Raw genomic sequence first — 22,442 nt, 5'->3', positions numbered from 1 at the left:
TTTACCTAGTTAAAAAAATTTCAGGTATAGCTTTGGGTGTACTCCTCTCCTCTCCATTATGACAACCTTTATGACAGTGCTCATCTAGCGGTGGTCGTATTAGGTGAAACGTTGGTATTGTGCCACTACCACCATCCATAATATGATGATGATGGTGATGGAATTGATGTCCATGATTGTGCAAGGTAGGATGATGAGAACTGTTGAGGGTATATATACCTAAACCTGTAATGAAAATATTGGTGTTTTGAAACAACTCCGTATGTGTTTGAAGATGGAATGAGGACTATTTAAAAAAATAAGGGAAAGACTAGTCCCATTTTGTAGTCCCATTTTGTAGTCCCATTCCCCTCTTTATCTCATTCGTCTTTCTTCCTTTCATGTTTCTCTCCTTCTTTTATTCGTCTTTTTATATCTATTAATTTATGTTTTAAAAGATAATTCCCAATTTATTTATTGATTCATTCTTTATTTTGTGTCCAAAGAAAAGGGATAGTTAGAGCTACTAAAATAAAAACCCTGATCAGCCGATAAAACGATATTTATTTCACAAAGAGTGGGTTTTATTTTAAATTCCTTTTCGAATAAATGTTGACCGTTCCAAAGAACCAACGTTCACAAGGAAGCTCGAGTTAAAATCCTTAGGAAAATGAAATAACTTCATCATTAACTAATCATCCAATTCAAGAGGGATGGTCAGAGATTGAAAATCGAAAAAAATAAGAATAAAAATAAAATTATTCCAATGTGGAGCTTAACAGAGATGGCCATACAAATGATGAATATGTTCTATTGGGCTTAATACGACTTATAAGTGCTTTAATATCACTAATTAATTATTTAAGTTAAATCTTGACAAGACAATTTTTAATTGGCACAGCTACTTTTACTTTGCAACCGCCATTGAAGAAGTTAATTTTATGTTCCAACCTTAGAAAGAAGCGGCGTTTTTCCTTTTCTAGATTTTGCAACAATTATTAAAATTATTCAGCCCTTTCGACTTATTTTTATTTTCATCTGATAGCCTAGTAACTTGCTTGGGGATAGCGGAGAGGAGGGAAAACACTCAGACAGCTTAGAGGGAAAAGAAATAGCAATCTTCATCCAATACGTGAAGATATTAATCTATTTGAAACACACTACTCATGGCATTTAGATATCGTTCAAATATTTCAATTTTTGAACAAAGTGATTGTTTCAAGTTTGGGTTGTTTGGAAGCACGTCTAATGGTTTGAATAAAGAACAATATATGGCCCTAATATAAAAATTTCATTGCTGTTTATCATGTTTCTAATTCCCAGGTTTTTTCGAAAACTCTTCCAAAGGAAGTTTCGGCATTGCTGCAGTAGGTGGGTGGCGTAGGTGGAGGAGTGTATTTATACATATCTTCTGATATCGAGACATTGAAAAAGGGAAAGGAACACACAGTAAAAATACAGCAAAATAAAAATAAAGAATCAAAATATGTTTAAGAGATATATATTTATACACAATATTTGACATATGAAAGCGGCCAAGACATAATTTAGAGATATATACATATTTTAGAGTAGCAGCAGTTTGATGGGGAAGGCGCCTGAAGGATGAAAATTTCATGAATTTGTATCCTTCTGGAGTCATTCTGCTGTAACTCCAAAATAGCGTTTCTATAAAAAAAAAGAAAGAAAATTAGAGCCCATACTTAAAAAAATTTACCTAGCTTTCATCTTTTCTTTTCCAGATAGTTTACAAATCTCTTCCAATAAAGCCAGAAATAGTTCTTTCTTTTTATAAAGAGAAAACAATTGGGTTTTATGAGAGGTTCAAAAATTCAATTTCACGAAGAAATGAAAGAAAAATAAGCACATCTGTAAGGAAATAACCCAAAGGAAACTTTTGATGTTGGAAACTAACTGGCTAAACTCAATCTTCATCTATAATCGTGTTTTTCTTTTCTTTTTTTATAACTAGTCTGAACTAGAGATTTCACAATCCGACGTAAGAACTAAGTTGGGTCTAAGCTGTAAATACTATGGAATGATGAACAAGGTCAATGGCTTTTCGACTAGAAGTCAATCGACAGTCGCACTTCCTTGATCTGGGAGGAAATAAATCTCATTGGACAATGAGGAGAAAAAAAGTACACTATGTAAACACTGGCATCTTTCAGACAGGTCCAGGGAAGTAGAGACCTGTGACACGAGCTCACAGTATATGATTGTTTCTGCCACCTTAGAAAGATTTGGAGCATTTGAAACAGGTTGCAGCTGGTCATAAGATATGAGACCTTTAATCCAGGAACGAGAAAATGTAGGTTCACAATTGCTTTTCAATTAAAATACACAACTGCTTTTCAGTTTCTGAAGCTCTTTGTAGACGATGAACCTAGAAAGTTCCATTTTATCATAAGTCTCTGTTCATAATCTGAATTTCTGCATGCAGACCTATTTTATTGTAGGCTATGATATGCTAATTAATCGCATACGCTGCTAAAAATAGTACTAATTAAAACGTTTTTGAAGCTGTTTGTAGACGGTGAACATTGAAAATTCCATTTTATCATCAATCTCTGTTCATAATCTTTTGAATTTCTGTATACAGACCTATTTTATTGTAGGCTATGATATGCTAATTTATCGCATACGCTGCTAAAAATAATACTAGTTAAAACGTTTTATTAGAAAATACTATTCAGTAGTATTAATTTTAGTGATGTGTAATGCACTATTTTCTATATTTAATGCATTATAGTAATCCATTTAAAGCGTATTATTTAACTGTTGTACTATACTATTCGCCAATATAATGCACATCGTTGTAAAAATAAAAACTTGCCTCATCTCAGCCTAATTCAAGAATTTTATCATTTCTTTTACCTCCATGCAAACTATTCCAGAGGCTTCTTCTGAGGTTATGGTTGGTCTTCAATAGAATGTCGCCGCCAAGCCAACAAATACCCTCAATGATAAAACTACTGAGTGGGCTCGAACCCGTTATGAAGAATTCATTTTGGCACCTCATTAACAAGCTTTGCTCCTAACATTACCATCGAAAACAAATTTAAAAAATGCTTTTTCTAAAGCCCAAGAATCTGCTTCCGACTTAGCTTAACCCCTTTCTAGGTCGGATACCCTGTGTTTCACCGTTAATCACATACAGAAATAAAAGTAACAATAAACTCACATGTTCTATACATATGACGACACTGTCCATTTGGAATTGTATTATTGTACGTTGCACGCCTCGGGACAAGTGCCATAATGGCCGTATCCTGAATCCCATAATGTGCTAAAGTATTCAAACGTTTCCATCCACCAACAACGATGCTCGTGCCATCTTCATCATTTAATATAACCGGACTGGTTCGAGCTGGTCTATATTCTATAAATAACAATATACGGAATGAGACATAAAAAAACGCCACATCCTTGTAAAAATCGAAAGAACAATCAACTTTTTTTTCAGACATATTTTTTGCAGAGTAAAATTGTCAGATAACTCCTTTTGTGGCATCCCTTTGTGGCACAAACATTTCTTCAATAATCAAAAGACAAAGATAAAAATGAGAGGAGGGAGAGACAGAAAGGATTGGAGAGAGAGAGCTATTAGAAACTGTATATTTGTTTATTTTGTGTAAAAACTGTGGAAGACTGTCAGAAAAAGAGGGGAAAGGAGAAGTATACATTACAAATGCAGCTCCATAATTTTTTGTAAATCATAAAAAAAGAATACATACAAAAAATACCTAATTTAAAAATCTTTACTAGAAAATCTCTCAGAATCTGTTTACTGCCCAGTAAAGACGATAAAACAACATATGGAAACTAGCTCCAGATGGCTGATTTAAAGAAACAGAACATTATCAAACACTTTCTTCCACAGTAAGAAAAATGAACTGGGGAGATCCAGACCCAGAGAAAAAACAAGAGGCGAGACCCAGAGGCGTCAATTGGGGGTAGGGGAGTGGGTTAATTCTCTCATCTAAATTTTAAAAACTACCCTTTTTTAGTATTCAGTAGGAAAATAAAAAAACGCACCCCCTCCTCAGATTCTGTAAAAGTTTTTTGTATCTTCATTAGAAAGTTGAATAAAGATCCATGCTCATCCCCTACATTTTCAAGAATTAGCGCATCTCGTCAGACCCAATTCCCCCATTTTTAAAACTCTTTAAACGTTCCCCTTTGACGTTTCAGAAACGATGACTAGCCATATTTAGATAGTGCACATTTTGCACTTTTTCTCCATTAAATTCTGCTTTAATCGACAGTTTTTTTTTCTTTTTTCTGGAGCTTTTCTCTCCCATTAGAAAAATATCAAAGAAAATCTCCAAAAAGAAACTTGAAAAGTTTCTTTGATGCGAAAGTAATTAGTGCTTAGCACAAAAAGGGACAGGGATAAGGGATTTTAAAAGGAAAATCACCGAAGGAACTTCAAACAAAGTATTGTTGAAAACTTTAAAGTCGTTGGAGCAAATTTTGATACATTTTTAACACATTTGTTTGTGTTTTACACAGCATGGAATGCAGACCTCTACAAACGGTAGACCCTTCCTTCCCCCTCCCCAAGTTTAAAGAAGATGAATTTACTTGCTTATGGCTTTATTAAGGTCAAGAACTTTGAACTGGTTTGTGTTTCGGTATTGGCAGCCTTAAATTGCCATTAAATTGCCATGCTTCATAAAAATTCAATTAATACGTCATAAAGTAAGTCATCTAAGCTAGATAGCTTTGAATATTTTACGCAAAACAGGATCCTGGGGATGCGAATAATTCCCAGGATGGAAGTCGTTTCCTCCTTTATCCACTTTTTCCATAGCAAAATTTCCATAATTTCATGACTAGGTGTTTCCAGGTCCCCAAAGCGTATTAAAGAAAATGGAGCTGGAAAATTATCTTTTCGTAAAGCTTAAATAAGGGAAAAGCTGGAAAAAAGGAACTTTGACTGATATACAATTTACTTCAATTGTAGAACAAAACAAATTTCTAGAGTTGAATAATTATGGGCATATATTCCTACTTTATAAATTGGTAAATGTCCAAAATTAATTTGACGATTGTATGACACGACGGGTAGCTAAAGCATAAAGGCCAAGCGTATTCTTCAGAGCATTGTTACAATTTACAGAGTCAATAAGATCCACGCATGGCTTTGATTACCTGGAGGAGGAGATCTCTTAGAAAAAGTGTATTTAAAATTTCTAGAGTTGAATAATTATGGGCATATATTCCTACTTTATGAATTGGTAAATGTCCAAAACTAATTTTACGATTGTACGATACAACGGGTAGCTGAAGCATAAAGGCCAAGCGTATTCTTCACAGTATTATTGCAATTTACGAAGTCAATAAGACCCACGTATCGCTTTGATTTCCTGGAGGAGGAGATGTCTGAGAAAACGTGTATTTGAATAACAACTCTGCTCGGTTCTACACATCCACTTGGAACCGTCGCCCTGAGGAACTCCATCAAAGCAGATGTGTTCAAGCAGAAGTGGAGAATTACATTCAAAAGGAAATGGGAACTTCCTGGGAAGGTGTAAAGAGGGAGGCCTTGAATAGATTAGGTTGTAGGAGGAGCGCGCGTAGCTGTGTTAGCCTCAGGCGGCTTGGTGCTGCAGTGAGTTATTAGTAGTAGTAGTAGTAGTAGATGCGAAAAAAACAATTGGTTAGGATAGCGCCAAGAATTTCTGAAGTTAGAATTGTACCTACGAAAATTCAAGGATTCGGAGGAGAAATTACTAGTTTATAAAAGTAGGCATCTTGAGTTAATTACCTCCATAGTCCTGTCATGGAGCTCCATTATTTCCCATTCCTAAAATTCCAGCTTTCAGCCTTAGATCGCTGTAGATAGTTACGAGTTATTAATTTTTCACTACCATGACAACAATAGGACGGGCTAGAGTTATTTTTTTTCAATGTCTATTTTTCTTCTCGTTTTACTTCTAGCATAGAAAAATGAATAGAAAAATGAAAAAGCTCTTAGAAATGGCAAAAGGGTACTATAAAAAAATTAAACAGTTATTTCGGGATATGGCGATAAGCAACTTTCAACAAGAATATTCATTGAAACCATGCACTTGCCTATGCACTTGCCTTTTTCTGAACAATAATTGTTCGTATGAGGGCATCCTAGCTCCACTTTTTCATTACTTGTAGCTATATTTACCACCCGGTGAGAAAACAATGACTGGGTTTTAGTGATTTTTTGTTGATTTAATTACTTTCTTCAATAATCTAGTGATTTATGCGCTGATTTAGTGTTTTTTTTAGACAATACAAAAAATCACTAGAAATAGTGATAAATTAATAGAGCTGGCAACCCAGCTTATAAGTCTTTATGGCGCAGTACATAGCTTAAATGTACACTAAGTTTCATATGTCCATAAAAAATTCCTGTCATAGTTGGCAATACCCCTCCGCCCCCTTCTTCCAGGAAAAATGGCATAGAATAATTATTATAAAAGGTTTATTTTTTCAAGTGTATTTGAACAATGAATACGGTCTTGAAGCGTCATAACTTTATTTTTACATCTTCTTGAATACATTCTTCATTTTCAGATAAAATCGGAATATTTCTGAGACCAAATGATCGAAATGCTATAAAAACCGTGTTTTTAGACTCAAAATTTTACCCTTTTTCATTCTTTTACAAATGTTCTTAAGAATACTCTGAAGAGTTGACTACTTTACTTCTCTGCGCTGGTAAGCACATATTAAAGTATAAAAACTTACCTAGATCAACTTCGTGGACAGTAGGTCGCAGCGAAAAAGGTGTATTTCTGTATAATGCATCAAGTATCTTGGATTTGACTTGCGTAATTGTGTCACAGTCCAGGACTTTGCATTGAATCTTATCTTCTATTTCTTCATTAATCGGCTGAGAAGACAATTTTTTTATTATTAAAACTTCAGTTTAAAGTACTGTTTGAACCTTAAAATTTACACTAGAATGTTATTGTTTTTTTTTATTTTTTTTTTATTATTAATCTTTTGAGTTTTTTTGCAGAATTAACATTATCACTTGAGCTGATTGCATATTTTATTTTTCACATGACTTAGAATTCTGCAATTTTGTAAAAAAAAACTTCTTGAACAAAAGATTTACCACGATCTTAAGAAGGTACTTCCTCCTACTCCGGGATATGCAAAGCTATCAAATATTAACCTTAAGCAGCCGGAATAAACCACTAAAACGAATTTTCTAAATAGTTTTTTCCCCTCCTGCATATGCATACCGTCACAAGAAAACAGCCCTGTAACTATTCTTCTTTTGCTACTTTTATCAGGGCCCTGCTGAAATACAATTTTGTAATTTTTATTTTTTTTAATGGATTATCGCTATATCCTTGAATAGAATAGCATAATATAATTATTGCCAAATAAAAAAAAAAAAATTAAGTAAGAATTATAAGAAATGATCTTTGTGAATTAGCAGGCGTCTTAGCCTTTTTTTATTTGGACCAAAGCAATTTCCAGTGCCTGTGATAATTATCCAATCAGTGAAAGATTTGTACTTTAGGGGATTTGCCAAGTAATTACTAGGAACAAGAACGAAAAGCCAGGTCAAAGAGAAGGCGGAAATGAGGTTGAGGGAAAATGAAAGCCAGAAAAGTGTCAACAGGATTGGAGGGGGAAATAAGTTTGATGTCTTGAGATTCTAATAGCTATCGTTTCAAAAAAAAAAAAAAATAGAAACTATTATACAAGACAACAATCAATCCGAAATATCCGACAGTCAATATTGTAATAATGTGCCTACACAGGGGCGCAGATCATACGAGCAATTTCGTTATTTTTAAGATTTTCTCTATAATTCCTTTCAATTTTGGTATAATCTACTCTTCAGATTTTGCTGTCGCTTCGCGCCCCCCAAGCCCCCCGGGCACGTAAGTCGTTACGCGCCATTGTAGTTGTGTCCCTGTGTCCCACCTGTGAATATAGATATATATATATATATATATATATATATATATATATATATATATATATATATATATATATATATATATATATATATATATATATATATATATATATATATATATATATATATATATATATATATATATATATATATATATATATATATACATTTTTAACTACGTAAAACTTGCGAATATACAACATTCTTCGATGTCCCATTGTCTGTGCATGTAAATAGACTGTCAGGTTTACCGACTCTTGAACATGCAACATAAAATTGTGCATGGGAAAAACAATCCGTATTCAGATCTATACCTCATTATTCTAATGTTTGCCCTTGAGCTTTGTTGATGGTGATTGCTAATCGAACATTCCCTGTGTCCCCGTCATCATTTATACATCCCCCTGTGCCCCCGGCGTTCCCGTTGTAGTTGTGTCCCTGTCGTCATTTATATTCCCAGTATCTCGGTCGTCATTTGTGTCCCAGTGTCCCAGTCTGTAATTTCTCTGTGAGCGTCCCGGTCGTCATTTCTATTCCCTGTGTCCCGGTGTCCGGGTCGTCATTTGTGTCCCGATGTCCCGGTCTGTAATTCATCTTTGAGTGTCCCGGTCGTCATTTATATGTCCCGGTCGTTATTTGTGTCCCGGTGTCCCAGTCTGTAATTTCTCTTTGAGTGTCCCGGTCGTCATTTATATTCCCTGTGTCCCGGTGTCCCAGTCGTCATTTGTGTCCCGGTGTCCCGGTCTGTAATTTCGTCAGTCGACAAACATGACGTCAGTCGACAAACAACTTCATGACGACATACAGCTCAATCGCTTCGCGCCACCCCAACACCTAGTTGGTGGGGCGCTTCACGCCCCCTCCAAGCCCCCCCGCGCGCGTAAGTCGTTACGCGCCATATTAGTTACGCGCCATTGTAGTTGTGTCCCTGTGTCATATAAATAGATTGTCAGGTTTACTGACTCTTGAACATGCAACATATAATTGTCCATGGGAAAAACAATCCGTATTCAGATCTATACCTCATTATTCTAATGATGTGCCCCTGTGTTCTCGTCGTCATTTATATTCCCTGTATCCCGGTCGTCATTTGTGTCCCGGTGTCCCAGTTTGTAATTTCTCTTTGAGTGTCCCGGTCGTCATTTATATTCCCTGTGTCCCGGTCTTCATTTGTGTCCCGATGCCCCGGTCTGTAATTTCTATTCGAACAATCCCTGTGTCCCGGTCGTCATTTATATACCCGCCTGTGCCCCCGGCGTCCCCGTTGTAGTTGTATTCCTGTGTCCCGGTCGTCATTTATATTCCCTGTGTCCCGGTCGTGATTTGTGTCCGGATGTCCCAGTCTGTAATTTCTCTTTGAGGTTCCCGGTCGTCATTTATATTCCCTGTGTCCCGGTCGTCATTTGTGTCCCGGTGTATAATTTCATCAATTTCATCAGTCAGTCGACAAACAACTTCATGGCGCATACAGCTCAATCCTTATAATGACGTCAGTCGACAAACATGACGTCAGTCGACACACAAACATGACGTCACTCGACAGACACACACACACACAGAAAACTTATATATATATATATATATATATATATATATATATATATATATATATATATATATATATATATATATATATATATATATATATATATATATAGAAAATTCAACCCAAATTTGTGGTATCTGATCAAAATCAGGAAGTAAAACACACTAGCGGAAGGCGAACCCCTTGAACCGACTAGGTCTTTTGCTGTTCAGAGTATAAAAGCAATTCTAGGTTACTAGATTACTCTCTTATAGAAATATAATTGTCATTTCAAACTATTCATTTACACTTAATTGTAGCCTCTCAACCACAGCCGTATCCAAGGAGGGGGATAGGGGTTTTGAAATCCCCGCCCCGAAGCATTTGTCGGTTTCGTAAAAACGTAACAAAAATGTACACAAACCAAGTATTGAATCCATCCTATGCGACCTTTTCTCAATCAACCTTTCGACCTCCGTCCACATCATACCTAATATTTTCTTCCTCCATTTTAAGTCAGACATATAATGGAGTTGTCAAATAAGTTGTTTTTGTTAAAAAATTAAGCTGGAAAACTCCACAAAAAACGTGGTGAAAATAAAACAAAGCTTATAAAGTTAAACCAAGTTCCAAGATTTGTCTTAAAGAACACTTTTTTCAAAGGGGAAAATTATGACTCGGCGAGAGGTATCTCTCAATTAAAAAGTTAGAAAATGATGGGATTCCCATTTTTTAAGAAAGTTTGAATGAACCGAAGTTGTGTTTATTTGCTTTTTACAACAGAAAAAAGTAAGAACTAGCAAACATGCGTGGAATTTTTAATAAGACTTTTATAGATTTTGCTATGTGATTTTGTGAAAATTTTTAATAATTAACCTTTATGTATTAAAAAAAAACCTATTTTTCAACTCAGGAAGCATAAATTGGATGAAGCAAGAAAAAAGGAAAAGCAAATTGAACAAGGAAAACATGAATTAAGGAATAGATAAGTTTGCTGGTCACGGCGGCCTCCGTGCCCGTATCCCCCCTCCAAACAAGTAAGTTCTTAAACTATGCCTGCAACTTTTGTATTTTTCTATGTACAAGTTGTTCCGTAATGTGTCCTTTTTTTTTTCATTTTTCTATTTTGTATAGGTTCATACAACTATGCCTGTAACTTTTGTATTTTTCTATGTGTAAGTTGTAACGAAATTTGTTCGTTTTTCGCACTTTTTGTATTTGTACCGCTTCCCCCCCCAAAAAAAAACATGTTTACGTGCCTGAAAATAGTTAGGTTATGGTTTATCCTTAGCAGAATAGAATAAATTACAAAGCATGGGACTAACAGTGACCTATCCCACTTCTACTGTGAAATTAAATAAAAACCAAAACAAGTTTTTTTTAACTGCAAGTAAGGAGCGACATTAAAACTTTAAATGAACAGAAATTATTCCGTATATGAAAGGGGTTGTCCCCTCCTCAACGCCTCGCTCTTTGCGCTTAAGTTTTTTATTGTTTTAAAAAGTAGAACAGTGACAAAGAGTCAAACTCTTTGTTTATCATTTAATTTCTGAACGTTTTTGAATTAATAAATGTTTTGATTTTGGTTCACCGCACATGAATAATTAAAATTGGAGGGCCTAGTTGCCCTCCAATTTTTTGTTACTTAAAAATGCAATTAGAACTTATTATTTTTTTACAAACGTTTTTGATATTAATAAATATACGTAACTTACGAATTAAGTTACGTAACGAACTTCTATGTTTGTATATTTTTATTACCTATATGAGGGGGTTCGCCCCCTCGTCAATACATCGCTCTTTACACTAAAGCTTGAATTTTGGTCCAATTCTTTAAGAATGACCCCCGAAATCACACAAGGCCGTATAATAAATAGTTGAAATTACTAAAAATACTTTAACGTAAAGAGCAAGGTATTGTGGAGGAGACGAACTACGTTATTTACGTAATGTTTTCTCTTCGTTTTAAGTTTTAATGCTGCTCCTTACTTCCAGTTGAAAAAAAACTTTTTTTATTTATTTTCTAATTTTTTTAAATAATGCAAGAAAATCCTCCGCTCCCTTCATGGAAAGTCTCTTCCCTCATGATAAATTCCTCCATGGAAAGATCCTCCCAAAACAACCCCTACCCGCAACCCATACCCACCCCAACGCGAAAAAGTCCTCCTGAAAACGTATGCACACTTCCCAACAACCATTACTATATGTAAACAATAGTCAAAGTTGGAACTTGCAGCCCCTCCCCCCGGGACTATGGGGGATTAAGTCGTCCCCAAAGACATAGTTATTAGGTTTATTGACTATGCTGAACAAAACGGCTATCTAAAAAAATTTATCCAGTGACTTTCGGAATAAAATGAGCGTGGGAGGAGGCCTAGGTGCCCTCTAATTTGTTGGTCACTTAAAAAGGGCCCTAGAACTTTTAAGTTCCGTTATAGTGAGCCCTCTCGTGACATTCTAGGACCACTGGGTCGATACGATCACCTCTGAAAAAAACAAAAAAAAAAAACAAAAACAAAAAGGAAACAAATAAACACACATCCGTGATATGTCTTTTGGCAAAATTACAAAATTCCACATCTTTGTAGATAGGAGCTTGAAACTTCTACAGTAGGGTTCTCTGATATACTGAATCTGATGGTGTGATTTTCGTTAAGATTCTATGACTGTTAGGTTGTGTTATCCCCTTTTTTCGAAAATAAGACAAATTTTCTCAGGCTCGTAACTTTTGTTATGATTAGACTTTATGAAACTTATATATTTAAAATCGGCATTAAAATGCAATTTTTAACTATTGGTTTCAAAATCCCGTTTTTTTAGAGTTTCGGTTACTATTGAGCCGGGTCGCTCCTTACTACAGTTCGTTACCACGAACTGTCTGATAGCATTCGGTTGCAACGACACATTTTTGTTTTAATCAAGAAACCAATTCCAAAGGCTTTACAATATCTCTTCAAGCCCTATATTTTCTTATAAGGCATACAAGAACAGATAAATCGTTGTCTCTAAGCCAAAGGGCGTATCATGTATTTTCATAAAACCCTGTTTTTCAGAAAGTTGGTTTTATTTCTAGAGGCATAGTTCCTTGAAGAACAGAGTGGTTCCATTTTGGTAGCCTATATAACGCATAAAATTATGCTTCGTAAACCTTTGGATCCCAATCCTGCCTTATCCCCTTGCCTCTAATGAAGTAAATAGGCATCTGGAAAGGAAGAGTTGATGAAATGTGCGATAGAGAACCCTTAGATTTATAGAGAACCCTAGCTGATTTTCAGAAAAAGTATGCAAAACATCCATTTGTTTTGGGCAAAAGATATGTTAACGATGAGATACAAATATATAAAATAAGTAGTAAAAATTAAATAAAACAACAAGAAAAAAGCCTGTAATATATAATAGAAATAATAATATCTTTTAATTGAAAACTAATAACCTAAAAAGAGGGACAATATGTGGTAGCAATCAAGAAAATGATTAGTGAAAAGTAAAGACAACTTACCTGGTATGTATGATAGGGGATTTTTTCGTAATGGTCCTCCTGAACTAGATGAATTGTCTGGAAAAAAGGAGAAAGATATAAAAAACAATATAGGTCAAGCATAAAGTCTTTGAAACATAGTCCACCTAGAAAAAAAAAATATTCCTACTTCTATCGTGTTTTTTTTTTGCTGTATGTTTACTGCCTTTCATTTCTGAAAGCAGATGAAAACTAAAATTTCAAATTATTGGTTCACCCTACTCAACAGTTGCAGATTATTTAAACATGGGTTCTTTGAAAAAAAATTGCATTACGTAGCGGTTTTGTAGTTCGCTGTGAAGACAAGAGCTAAGAGCTCATATGGCACTTGTGACGAGGCGAGAAGAAGCAAGAGATCATATGGTATGAGCTCTATCAAAATTCTATGAATCAATAGATTGATTTAAAAAGGAAAATAAGAGCCTTAATGCCGGTCAGGATTTAAAATAAGAGCTCTGAGTCACGATATCCTTCTAAATATCAAAATTCAATAAGATCCGATCCCCCAATCGTAAGTTATAAATACCTAATTTTTTCTAATTTTTCCTCTCCCTTTAGCCCCCCGGATGGTCGAATCTGGGAAAACGACTTTATCAAGTCAAATTGTGCAGCTCCCTGACACGCCAACCAATTTCCATCGTCCTAGCACGTCCAGAAACACCAAATTCGCCAAATCACTGAACCCCTCCCCCCAACTCCTCCAAAGAGAGCGAATCCAGTACGATTCTGTCAATCACGTATCAAGGACATCTGTTTATTCTATCCATCAAGCTTCATCCCGATTCCTCCAGTCCAAGTGTTTTTCCAAGATTTCCCCCTCCAACTCCCCCCAATGTCAAAAGATCTGGTCGGGATTTGAAATAAAAGCTCTGAGACATGAATTCCTTCTAAAAATCAAATTTCATTAAGATCCGATCATCTATTCGTAAGATAAAAATACCCCAATTTTCACGTTTTCCAAGAATTACGGTTTCCCCCTCCAACTCCCCCCAATGTCACAGGATTTGGTCGGAATTTAAAATTAGAACTTTAAAGCACAAAATCCTTCTAAATATCAAATTTTATTAAGATCTGGTCACCCTTTCGTAAGTTAGAAATATCCCAATTTTCAAAATTACCCCCCCCCCAATTCCACCAAAGAGAGCAGACCCGGTCCGGTTTTGTCAGTCACGTAAGACAGGTTTCTATTCTTCCCATCCAATTTCATCCTGATCTCACCGCTTTAAGTATTTTCTAAGATTTCCGGTCCCCCCAACTGCCCCCCCGCCAATTACACTTGATCCGGTTGAGATTTAAAATAAGAGATCTGAGTTACAAGGTCCTTCTAAATATGAAGTTTCAAGAAGATCCGATCACTCCTTCGTAAGTTATTTTTCCGGATAACCTCCCCCCGATAGAGCGGATCCGTTCCAATTATGCAAATCACGTATGTAAGACTTCTGCTTATTTTTCCCACCAAGTTTCATCCCGATCCCTCCAATCTAAGCGTTTTCCATGATTTTAGGTTCCCCCACCCCAAACTTCCCCCAATGTCACCAGATCCGGTCAGGATTTAAAATAAGAGCTCTGAGACACGATATCCTTCTAAATATCAAATTTCATCGAGATCCGATCACCCGTTCGTAAGTTAAAAATACCTCATTATTTCTGATTTTTCAGAATTAACCCCTCCCCAACTACCCCAAAGAGAGCGGATCCGTTCCAGTTATGTCAATCATGTATCTAGGACTTGTGCTTATTTTTCCCGCCAAGTTTCATCCCGATCCCTCCACTCTAAGTGTTTTCCAGGTTTTAGTTTTTCCCCTCCCAACTCCCCCCAATGTCACCAGATCCGGTCGAGATTTAAAATAAGGGCTCTGAGACACGACATCCTTCTAAATATCAAATTTCATTGAGATCCGATCACCCGTTCGTAAGTCAAAAATACGTCTTTTTTCTAATCTTTCAGAAATAACACCCCCCCCCCCCCCCAACTACCCCAAAGAGAGCGGATCCATTCCGTTTATGTCAATCATGTATCTAGGACTTGTGTTTATTTTGCCCATTCCCACCAAGTTTCATCCCGATCCCTCCACTCTAAGTGTTTTCCAAGTTTTAGGTTTCCCCTCCCAACTCCCCCCCTCAATGTCACCAGATCCGGTCGGGATTTAAAATAAGAGCTCTGAGTCACGATATCCTTCTAAATATCAAAATTCAATAAGATCCGATCCCCCAATCGTAAATTATAAATACCTAATTTTTTCTAATTTTTCCTCTCCCTTTAGCCCCCCGGATGGTCGAATCTGGGAAAACGACTTTATCAAGTCAAATTGTGCAGCTCCCTGACACGCCTACCAATTTCCATCGTCCTAGCACGTCCAGAAACACCAAATTCGCCAAATCACTGAACCCCTCCCCCCAACTCCTCCAAAGAGAGCGAATCCAGTACGATTCTGTCAATCACGTATCAAGGACATCTGTTTATTCTATCCACCAAGCTTCATCCCGATTCCTCCACTCCAAGTGTTTTTCCAAGATTTCCCCCTCCAACTCCCCCCAATGTCAAAAGATCTGGTCGGGATTTGAAATAAAAGCTCTGAGACATGAATTCCTTCTAAAAATCAAATTTCATTAAGATCCGATCATCTATTCGTAAGATAAAAATACCCCAATTTTCACGTTTTCCAAGAATTACGGTTTCCCCCTCCAACTCCCCCCAATGTCACAGGATTTGGTCGGAATTTAAAATTAGAACTTTAAAGCACAAAATCCTTCTAAATATCAAATTTTATTAAGATCTGGTCACCCTTTCGTAAGTTAGAAATATCCCAATTTTCAAAATTACCCCCCCCCCAATTCCACCAAAGAGAGCAGACCCGGTCCGGTTTTGTCAGTCACGTAAGACAGGTTTCTATTCTTCCCATCCAATTTCATCCTGATCTCACCGCTTTAAGTATTTTCTAAGATTTCCGGTCCCCCCAACTGACCCCCGCCAATTACGCTTGATCCGGTTGAGATTTAAAATAAGAGATCTGAGTTACGAGGTCCTTCTAAATATGAAGTTTCAAGAAGATCCGATCACTCCTTCGTAAGTTATTTTTCCGGATAACCTCCCCCCGATAGAGCGGATCCGTTCCAATTATGCAAATCACGTATGTAAGACTTCTGCTTATTTTTCCCACCAAGTTTCATCCCGATCCCTCCAATCTAAGCGTTTTCCATGATTTTAGGTTCCCCCACCCCAAACTTCCCCCAATGTCACCAGATCCGGTCAGGATTTAAAATAAGAGCTCTGAGACACGATATCCTTCTAAATATCAAATTTCATCGAGATCCGATCACCCGTTCGTAAGTTAAAAATACCTCATTTTTTCTAATTTTTCAGAATTAACCCCTCCCCAACTACCCCAAAGAGAGCGGATCCGTTCCAGTTATGTCAATCATGTATCTAGGACTTGTGCTTATTTTTCCCGCCAAGTTTCATCCCGATCCCTCCACTCTAAGTGTTTTCCAGGTTTTAGTTTTTCCCCTCCCAACTCCCCCCAATGTCATCAGATCCGGTCGAGATTTAAAATAAGGGCTCTGAGACACGACATCCTTCTAAATATCAAATTTCATTGAGATCCGATCACCTGTTCGTAAGTCAAAAATACGTCTTTTTTCTAATCTTTCAGAAATAACACCCCCCCAACTACCCCAAAGAGAGCAGATCCATTCCGTTTATGTCAATCATGTATCTAGGACTTGTGTTTATTTTGCCCATTCCCACCAAGTTTCATCCCGATCCCTCCACTCTAAGTGTTTTCCAAGTTTTAGGTTTCCCCTCCCAACTCCCCCCCTCAATGTCACCAGATCCGGTCGGGATTTAAAATAAGAGCTCTAAGACACGATATCCTTCTAAACTTCAAATTTCATTGAGATCCGATCACCCGTTTGTAAATTAAAAATACCTCATTTTTCTAATTTTTCAGAATTACCCCCCCCCCCCCCAACTACCCCAAAGACAGCGGATCCGTTCCGATTATGTCAATTATGTATCTGGGACTTGTGCTTATTTTTCCCATCAAGTTTCATCCCGATCCCTCCACTCTAAGTGTTTTCCAAGTTTTAGGTTTTCCCCCTCCAACTCCCCCCAATGTCATCAGGTCCGGTCGGGATTTTAAATAAGAGCTCTGCGACACAATATCATTCCAAACATCAAATTTCATTAAGATCCCATCACCCGCTCATAAGTTAAAAATATTTCATTTTTTCTATTTTTTCCGAATTAACCGGCCCCCCACTCCCCCCCAGCTAGTCAAATCGGGAAAACGGCTATTTCTAATTTAATCTGGTCCGGTCTCTGATACGCTTGCCAAATTTCATCGTCCTAGCTTACCTGGAAGTGCCTAAAGTAGCAAAACCGGGACCGACAGACAGACCGACAGATCGACCGACAGAATTTGCGATTGCTATATGTCACTTGGTTTATACCAAGTTCCATAAAAAACCTGAAAACTGACGAAAGGCATAATCATATACTCTTCTAATTAATAAGCAAATAAACACTAAAGGATTATATCAAGCATAATAAATAAATAAATAAATAGAGAAATAAATATATATATATATATATATATATATATATATATATATATATATATATATATATATATATATATATATAATAAAAAAACATATAAAAAACATAAAAAATAAAAACGAGAAAACTTCTTTACACGTCAAAGAAAACGCATTAAAGCTAATCTCTCTGTCTTGAACTACTCACAAATTTTGAGGGCTGACAAAAAAAAGACAAATATTTTTCATGAAAGCCTGTATTTCGGGAGAATGTCATAATGAGAAGCAGGGGAAATCGCCCATAATTAGGAGAAAAACATTTTGGTACCTTCCGTTCAAAGACTACCTATATTCGAATATTTTTTAAGCCGTGTTCGCTAGACAATCTTGGTTAAATAGACATCAGTTTTTAGCCATCGTTACTTTAGACCAATGAGAATTTTGATCAAACCTAGACACTGACGTATGGCTAATCATGCACGTGAAAATGACTTAGAAAAGGAATAAAAACAGATCCTTCGAATAAATTAGGCATTTTTACCCAGGGTAAAAAAAAAAAAAAAACGCTCAGTAAAAAAAACGTCGAGGACAGCAAGCAGCCATAAACGAAGCTGGATAATTGCTTTTCCTTTACAATGCCGATGCGTATAATAAATTCATACGAATATAGAGAGGAGAGGGGAGTAAAATGTATTTTTCAATGGGCAGGGGGAGGGCAAATTTGTCGTTTCGAAAATTTGTCTTTTTTAATTTTTTTAACGAAAATACAAAAAAAAATATCCGTTTGTTGAAAACGCAGACTTTTCGACAGTGTTAAGCTCGGTACATCAATGAGTCAATTATTTGGAAGTTTTGAGGCAAGCTCACCGTTTATGCTTATTGGAGTTGCTGCATCGATTAACCAAGTTTGAAATGCGAATAACCAAGTTTCAGTTTCATTTTTGGATCAAGGCACAATGTATACCATCCGCTTGTGTTATTATGGAGTAAATATAAACTGCAATAAATCAATTCTTTTTCTTTTAAGTATTTAACGTAGTTTTACTTCGGACGGCCGTACATTTGCAAACTAAATTATTTGATGACGTATCCATTAGAGTATATACCATGTAACCCTACCCCTCCCTCTCTCTCTCTTTCACACTCTTTCTCTCTCTCTCTCTCTCCCTCTCTCTCTCTCTCCTCTCTCTCTCTCTCTCTCTCTCTCTCTCTCTCTCTCTCTCTCTCTCTCTCTCTCTCTCTCTTCGTTTGATGTTGTTACAATAACTAGAAGATTTTTTTTTGTCTTTTTTTTGCATTGTTTCATGGCAAGCCAATGGCTTTACTTTAGTGTTGTTTTGATTACTAAATAGGAATGCGAGTTTTCAAACCAACACGTTAGAAACTTCATAGAGATAGACTTTACCAAGAGCTAACAATTGAAGTCAATTTACTAAGCGGATATGAAAATGGAGAAAGAGACGAAAACAGTCAAGGGAGAATCAATATTTTTCCTAAGAATTATACTAGTTCCCTAGGGATCTCTTTATACATCTCTTCAACTGGGATACTCCTTTGAAAAATCTTGATTGGAGAAGATTGAACCAAAAAGAATAGTGGTAGGGGAAAAGATGGTAACCTGCTTCTTAAAGGATTATTTATCTTGAAAGGAAAAACGGAAGCAATCATCACGGATGAAGTACATAAGTTGCCAAAAATTGTACTTTTTAACAATGCAGCAGGGGCCAAGCGGAAAATAGGGCATCTTCAAATAGAACAGGAAGGGTCACAAAAAAAAAATTAAAGAATGTGGGAGTCCATTGGAGGGAGGAATGAATGAAGTTTTAAAGAGAGGGGGGTAGAACATAAAATCATGCAGTTGTGTTGGCCTTGCATTGCTTAGTGCTGTAACAAGCTCTTACTGTAATTTGTTAAAGGAGAATTGAAAAAATTGGTAAGGTGGTTGTACGAAGCAACAAGTACGCTTCTGGAAAATTATACAATAAGAGGAATAATATGGTTAATTATATACTTAAAGTATCAATTATACGAAGATAAGCGATGAAAGCAGTCTAACAAGGTGCTAAAAAGAGGCGAAAAAAGGAGTCCGGGCAAGATATGTTAAAAAGAATAAATGACCTGTTATCAGTGGCAGAAAAAATAAAACACACAGTGAACTATTACCAAAAGAGCTTTGTGTTTTGACAGGAAAAACAGCATTGAGGAAGAAAGGAGGTAAAAAAAAGATCAGGGGCTGAAAAAAGTAGTTCAGAGTTAATTTCTAAATTTTTGTGATGGTACAAAAAATTAAATGGTAAATCTTAATTTTGAAAACCAAAAATACAAGCAATTTGAAATTGGGCTAGAAGGAGGATAGTGGGCGAAAGAAGGGCATGAGCGCCATATTTTTACTTTTCCAAATAGAACTAAGGCTCGTCGTTTTACATCTCATAGCACCAAAAATACGCGTTTTACATCAGGGAGGGTCATTAAAGAAGTGAATCGAGGATGTTTCTGTTTCCTCAACTCACTCCAGCTCTAAGTTTATGTCTGGGGCATTTGAGTTAGCTGCAGAAAGCGAAATATACATGTAAAAAGCAGATCCGTCTCCTTTTTATGCTTAGGGAGTTTTAAATTAAATAACAAATTAACCAGTAAAACTAACGGGCTTTTATTATTATTTTTTTAGGAAGCATTTTACAATGGCCTCTGACACATGCTATTTCTAAGAGTATAAGCCTCATCCCCTATGCGTTCACCCATGCACCTTTGATCTGCAGCAATATATGTTATTTAACTCTTCATTAGCTACAAAAGAAAATTGCGATTTCCTCAGAATTCCCCTCTTACCAATTTATTTTGCCATACTATAAAACTCTCCAATTTTTCACATCTCTGCGATATAAAATATCTACGTTTTTAAAATCGTGACTAGGTGACAGCCGCTATTAAGAAGGGTATTTAAGTGAAATGTCTCTTGTTTGTATAGAATTAATCAATGTTTAGAAGAACAGGAGTTAAACCTGAAGTGATTAATAGATGTCCCTCTTATCGCTCCTAAGCCTGGTGTATGGGTTAATTACTGCAATAAATCAGGCAAATGACCTGTCTTTTTTATTCAATTATTTACCTGACTAGATTTCATAATGTCTCATTTTTTAACGTCACATTTGTTGGCGTTAATTTTAAATTTTATAAAACTGAACCTTTAATTAGGCACTGAGGAGAAATCGATCGGAATAATATTAACAACGATACTACCGTCTGAAGATTAATTTAGGCAGACGCTCTTTTCATTAGTCCAAGAAATTACGGCTCGACATCTGTGACAGTCGGGCACATGCACCGGGTGGTGGGGGGTGGAAAGGTTTGATTCCTTTCAAAAACCTCATAAAAATTGTTTTAGGATAATGTCCGTTTGATTTTTATATTATTCGTCTGGATTTTTACAGTTTGACAAATTAGATCTCACCCATAGAGTAAATTTTTGCGTATATGCAGAATAAGGTTTTTAAGATTTAGCTCACGTTCCCTTGACCGCTACTTAGATATTTTTTGCACTGGAAAACCACACTAAACTTAGTTTTGCCTTAGTTTACATTAATTGCGTGAGATGTAAGGCCTGTTTTTTTTTTGTTTTTTTTTTTAATACTCTCCATCTCGCCCTATCTTCGTTAGTGTGGTGACTCTGCTAAGTTCAAAAGTGAAAAAATCTGCATAGCAGAAACAAATTAAAATGACTAAGAGTAGTGCCAAGTACCATAGGCACCACTGAGAGAAGGGCACCAAAACCCACTAGGTGCACGATTTCTGCCATATTTAGAAAAGGTATAATACTCTTCGAGCGAAAAGCCAATTTTTAGAACTTTACCACCCAAGTATAAATTCAGCTAGCTCCTCCCCTTCTTTAGAAAAATTTTCCTTGATTACACGTGCCACGTAGCGAACTACCATCGGTGCACAAAGGCCCGAAATTTAAAGGAAGGGGCATAAATGGATTTTTCTAGAGAAAGAGGGGAAAGGAGGGAGGAGGGTTAAAAGGGTAATGTAAAACCCATCTCTTCTCTGCAGAGGCATCTAAGTTAACATACCATTTTTTTTTGCTTGTCAAAGGGACTAAATTAACCGGATAGTCATTGCTGTAAAAAAGAGAAATATAGCCCTTTTATGCATAACAGCCTTTCCGATCAAAAAATGCACCAACAATGGTTATTTTTGATGGAGGAGAATTTTTATAAAAAAAACGTAGATGTCAATAGTAGATATCCTAGTAATAGTAGCCTTTAAATGGGCCATTAAATAAACGCTTTTCCAAGGATTTGTAGCTCTTTCGGAATTCCTATAAATTTATTTTCACGATAAAATTCTGCTATTACGATTAACCGAAATAATAGTTGCCATTTCTGAATGAGTTTTAAATGGCATTTGTTTTTCACTGTACAGTTTTTTTTTCACAAACCTCGTTTTAAAACTTTCAGTAACTCAGGGCCACGATTCGCTCTTTACTAGGTTACAGCTATCACTGCAACGGTGATATAATGACGTCTATTATTTACATTATTAGTTTGATACTAGTGCACGGACTAAGAAAAAGGTGCCGAAAAACAACTGGGCGGTCCCCTGCGAGGACAGAGATCCTGAGGAGAAATCCTGTCTACCTTTCTGCATTCAAACGATTGAAAAAAGAACTATTTAAGCTAAATGGCGTCCCTACAAATATTGCACCCGAGGACAAGTAAGCATCCAAGCTACAACACTGGGAATCAGTCTTACGAACCGTTATTTCTCACGATATCCCCCATAATTCCCTTTTTTATATAAGTCACCTATAGTTCACAGGACTAATAACTAATATAATGGTATTTGGCGTAGGTAATATTTTTTCTGGAAAACATAATATTCTTTTTTCTCTCTAACATGAGGTGATGTTTTCTTTTACCCTCCCAGCAAACAGCACCTTACTCCCTCCTCCCTCTCAG

At 36.3% G+C, this 22,442-nt stretch overlaps 1 protein-coding gene across 1 annotated transcript in view; it reads right to left on the bottom strand.

Annotated features, from left to right (window-relative positions):
- LOC136039374 (plexin-B-like) overlaps positions 1 to 22,442 on the bottom strand; it is a gene marked incomplete in the record, with an annotated part of 235,955 nt that overhangs the window by 9,059 nt on the left and 204,454 nt on the right. Inside the window, 4 exon segments of the mRNA XM_065723049.1 lie at positions 6 to 225; positions 3,164 to 3,361; positions 6,712 to 6,856; positions 12,928 to 12,984. Of these exon segments, the coding sequence (XP_065579121.1) occupies positions 6 to 225; positions 3,164 to 3,361; positions 6,712 to 6,856; positions 12,928 to 12,984 (620 nt within the window).

This window comes from Artemia franciscana, chromosome 19 (genome assembly GCF_032884065.1).
Source record: "Artemia franciscana chromosome 19, ASM3288406v1, whole genome shotgun sequence".
Taxonomy (NCBI): Eukaryota; Metazoa; Arthropoda; class Branchiopoda; order Anostraca; family Artemiidae; genus Artemia; species Artemia franciscana.
The sequence above is the reverse complement of the archived record's forward strand: the minus strand, read 5'-3'. Positions and strand labels throughout refer to the sequence as shown.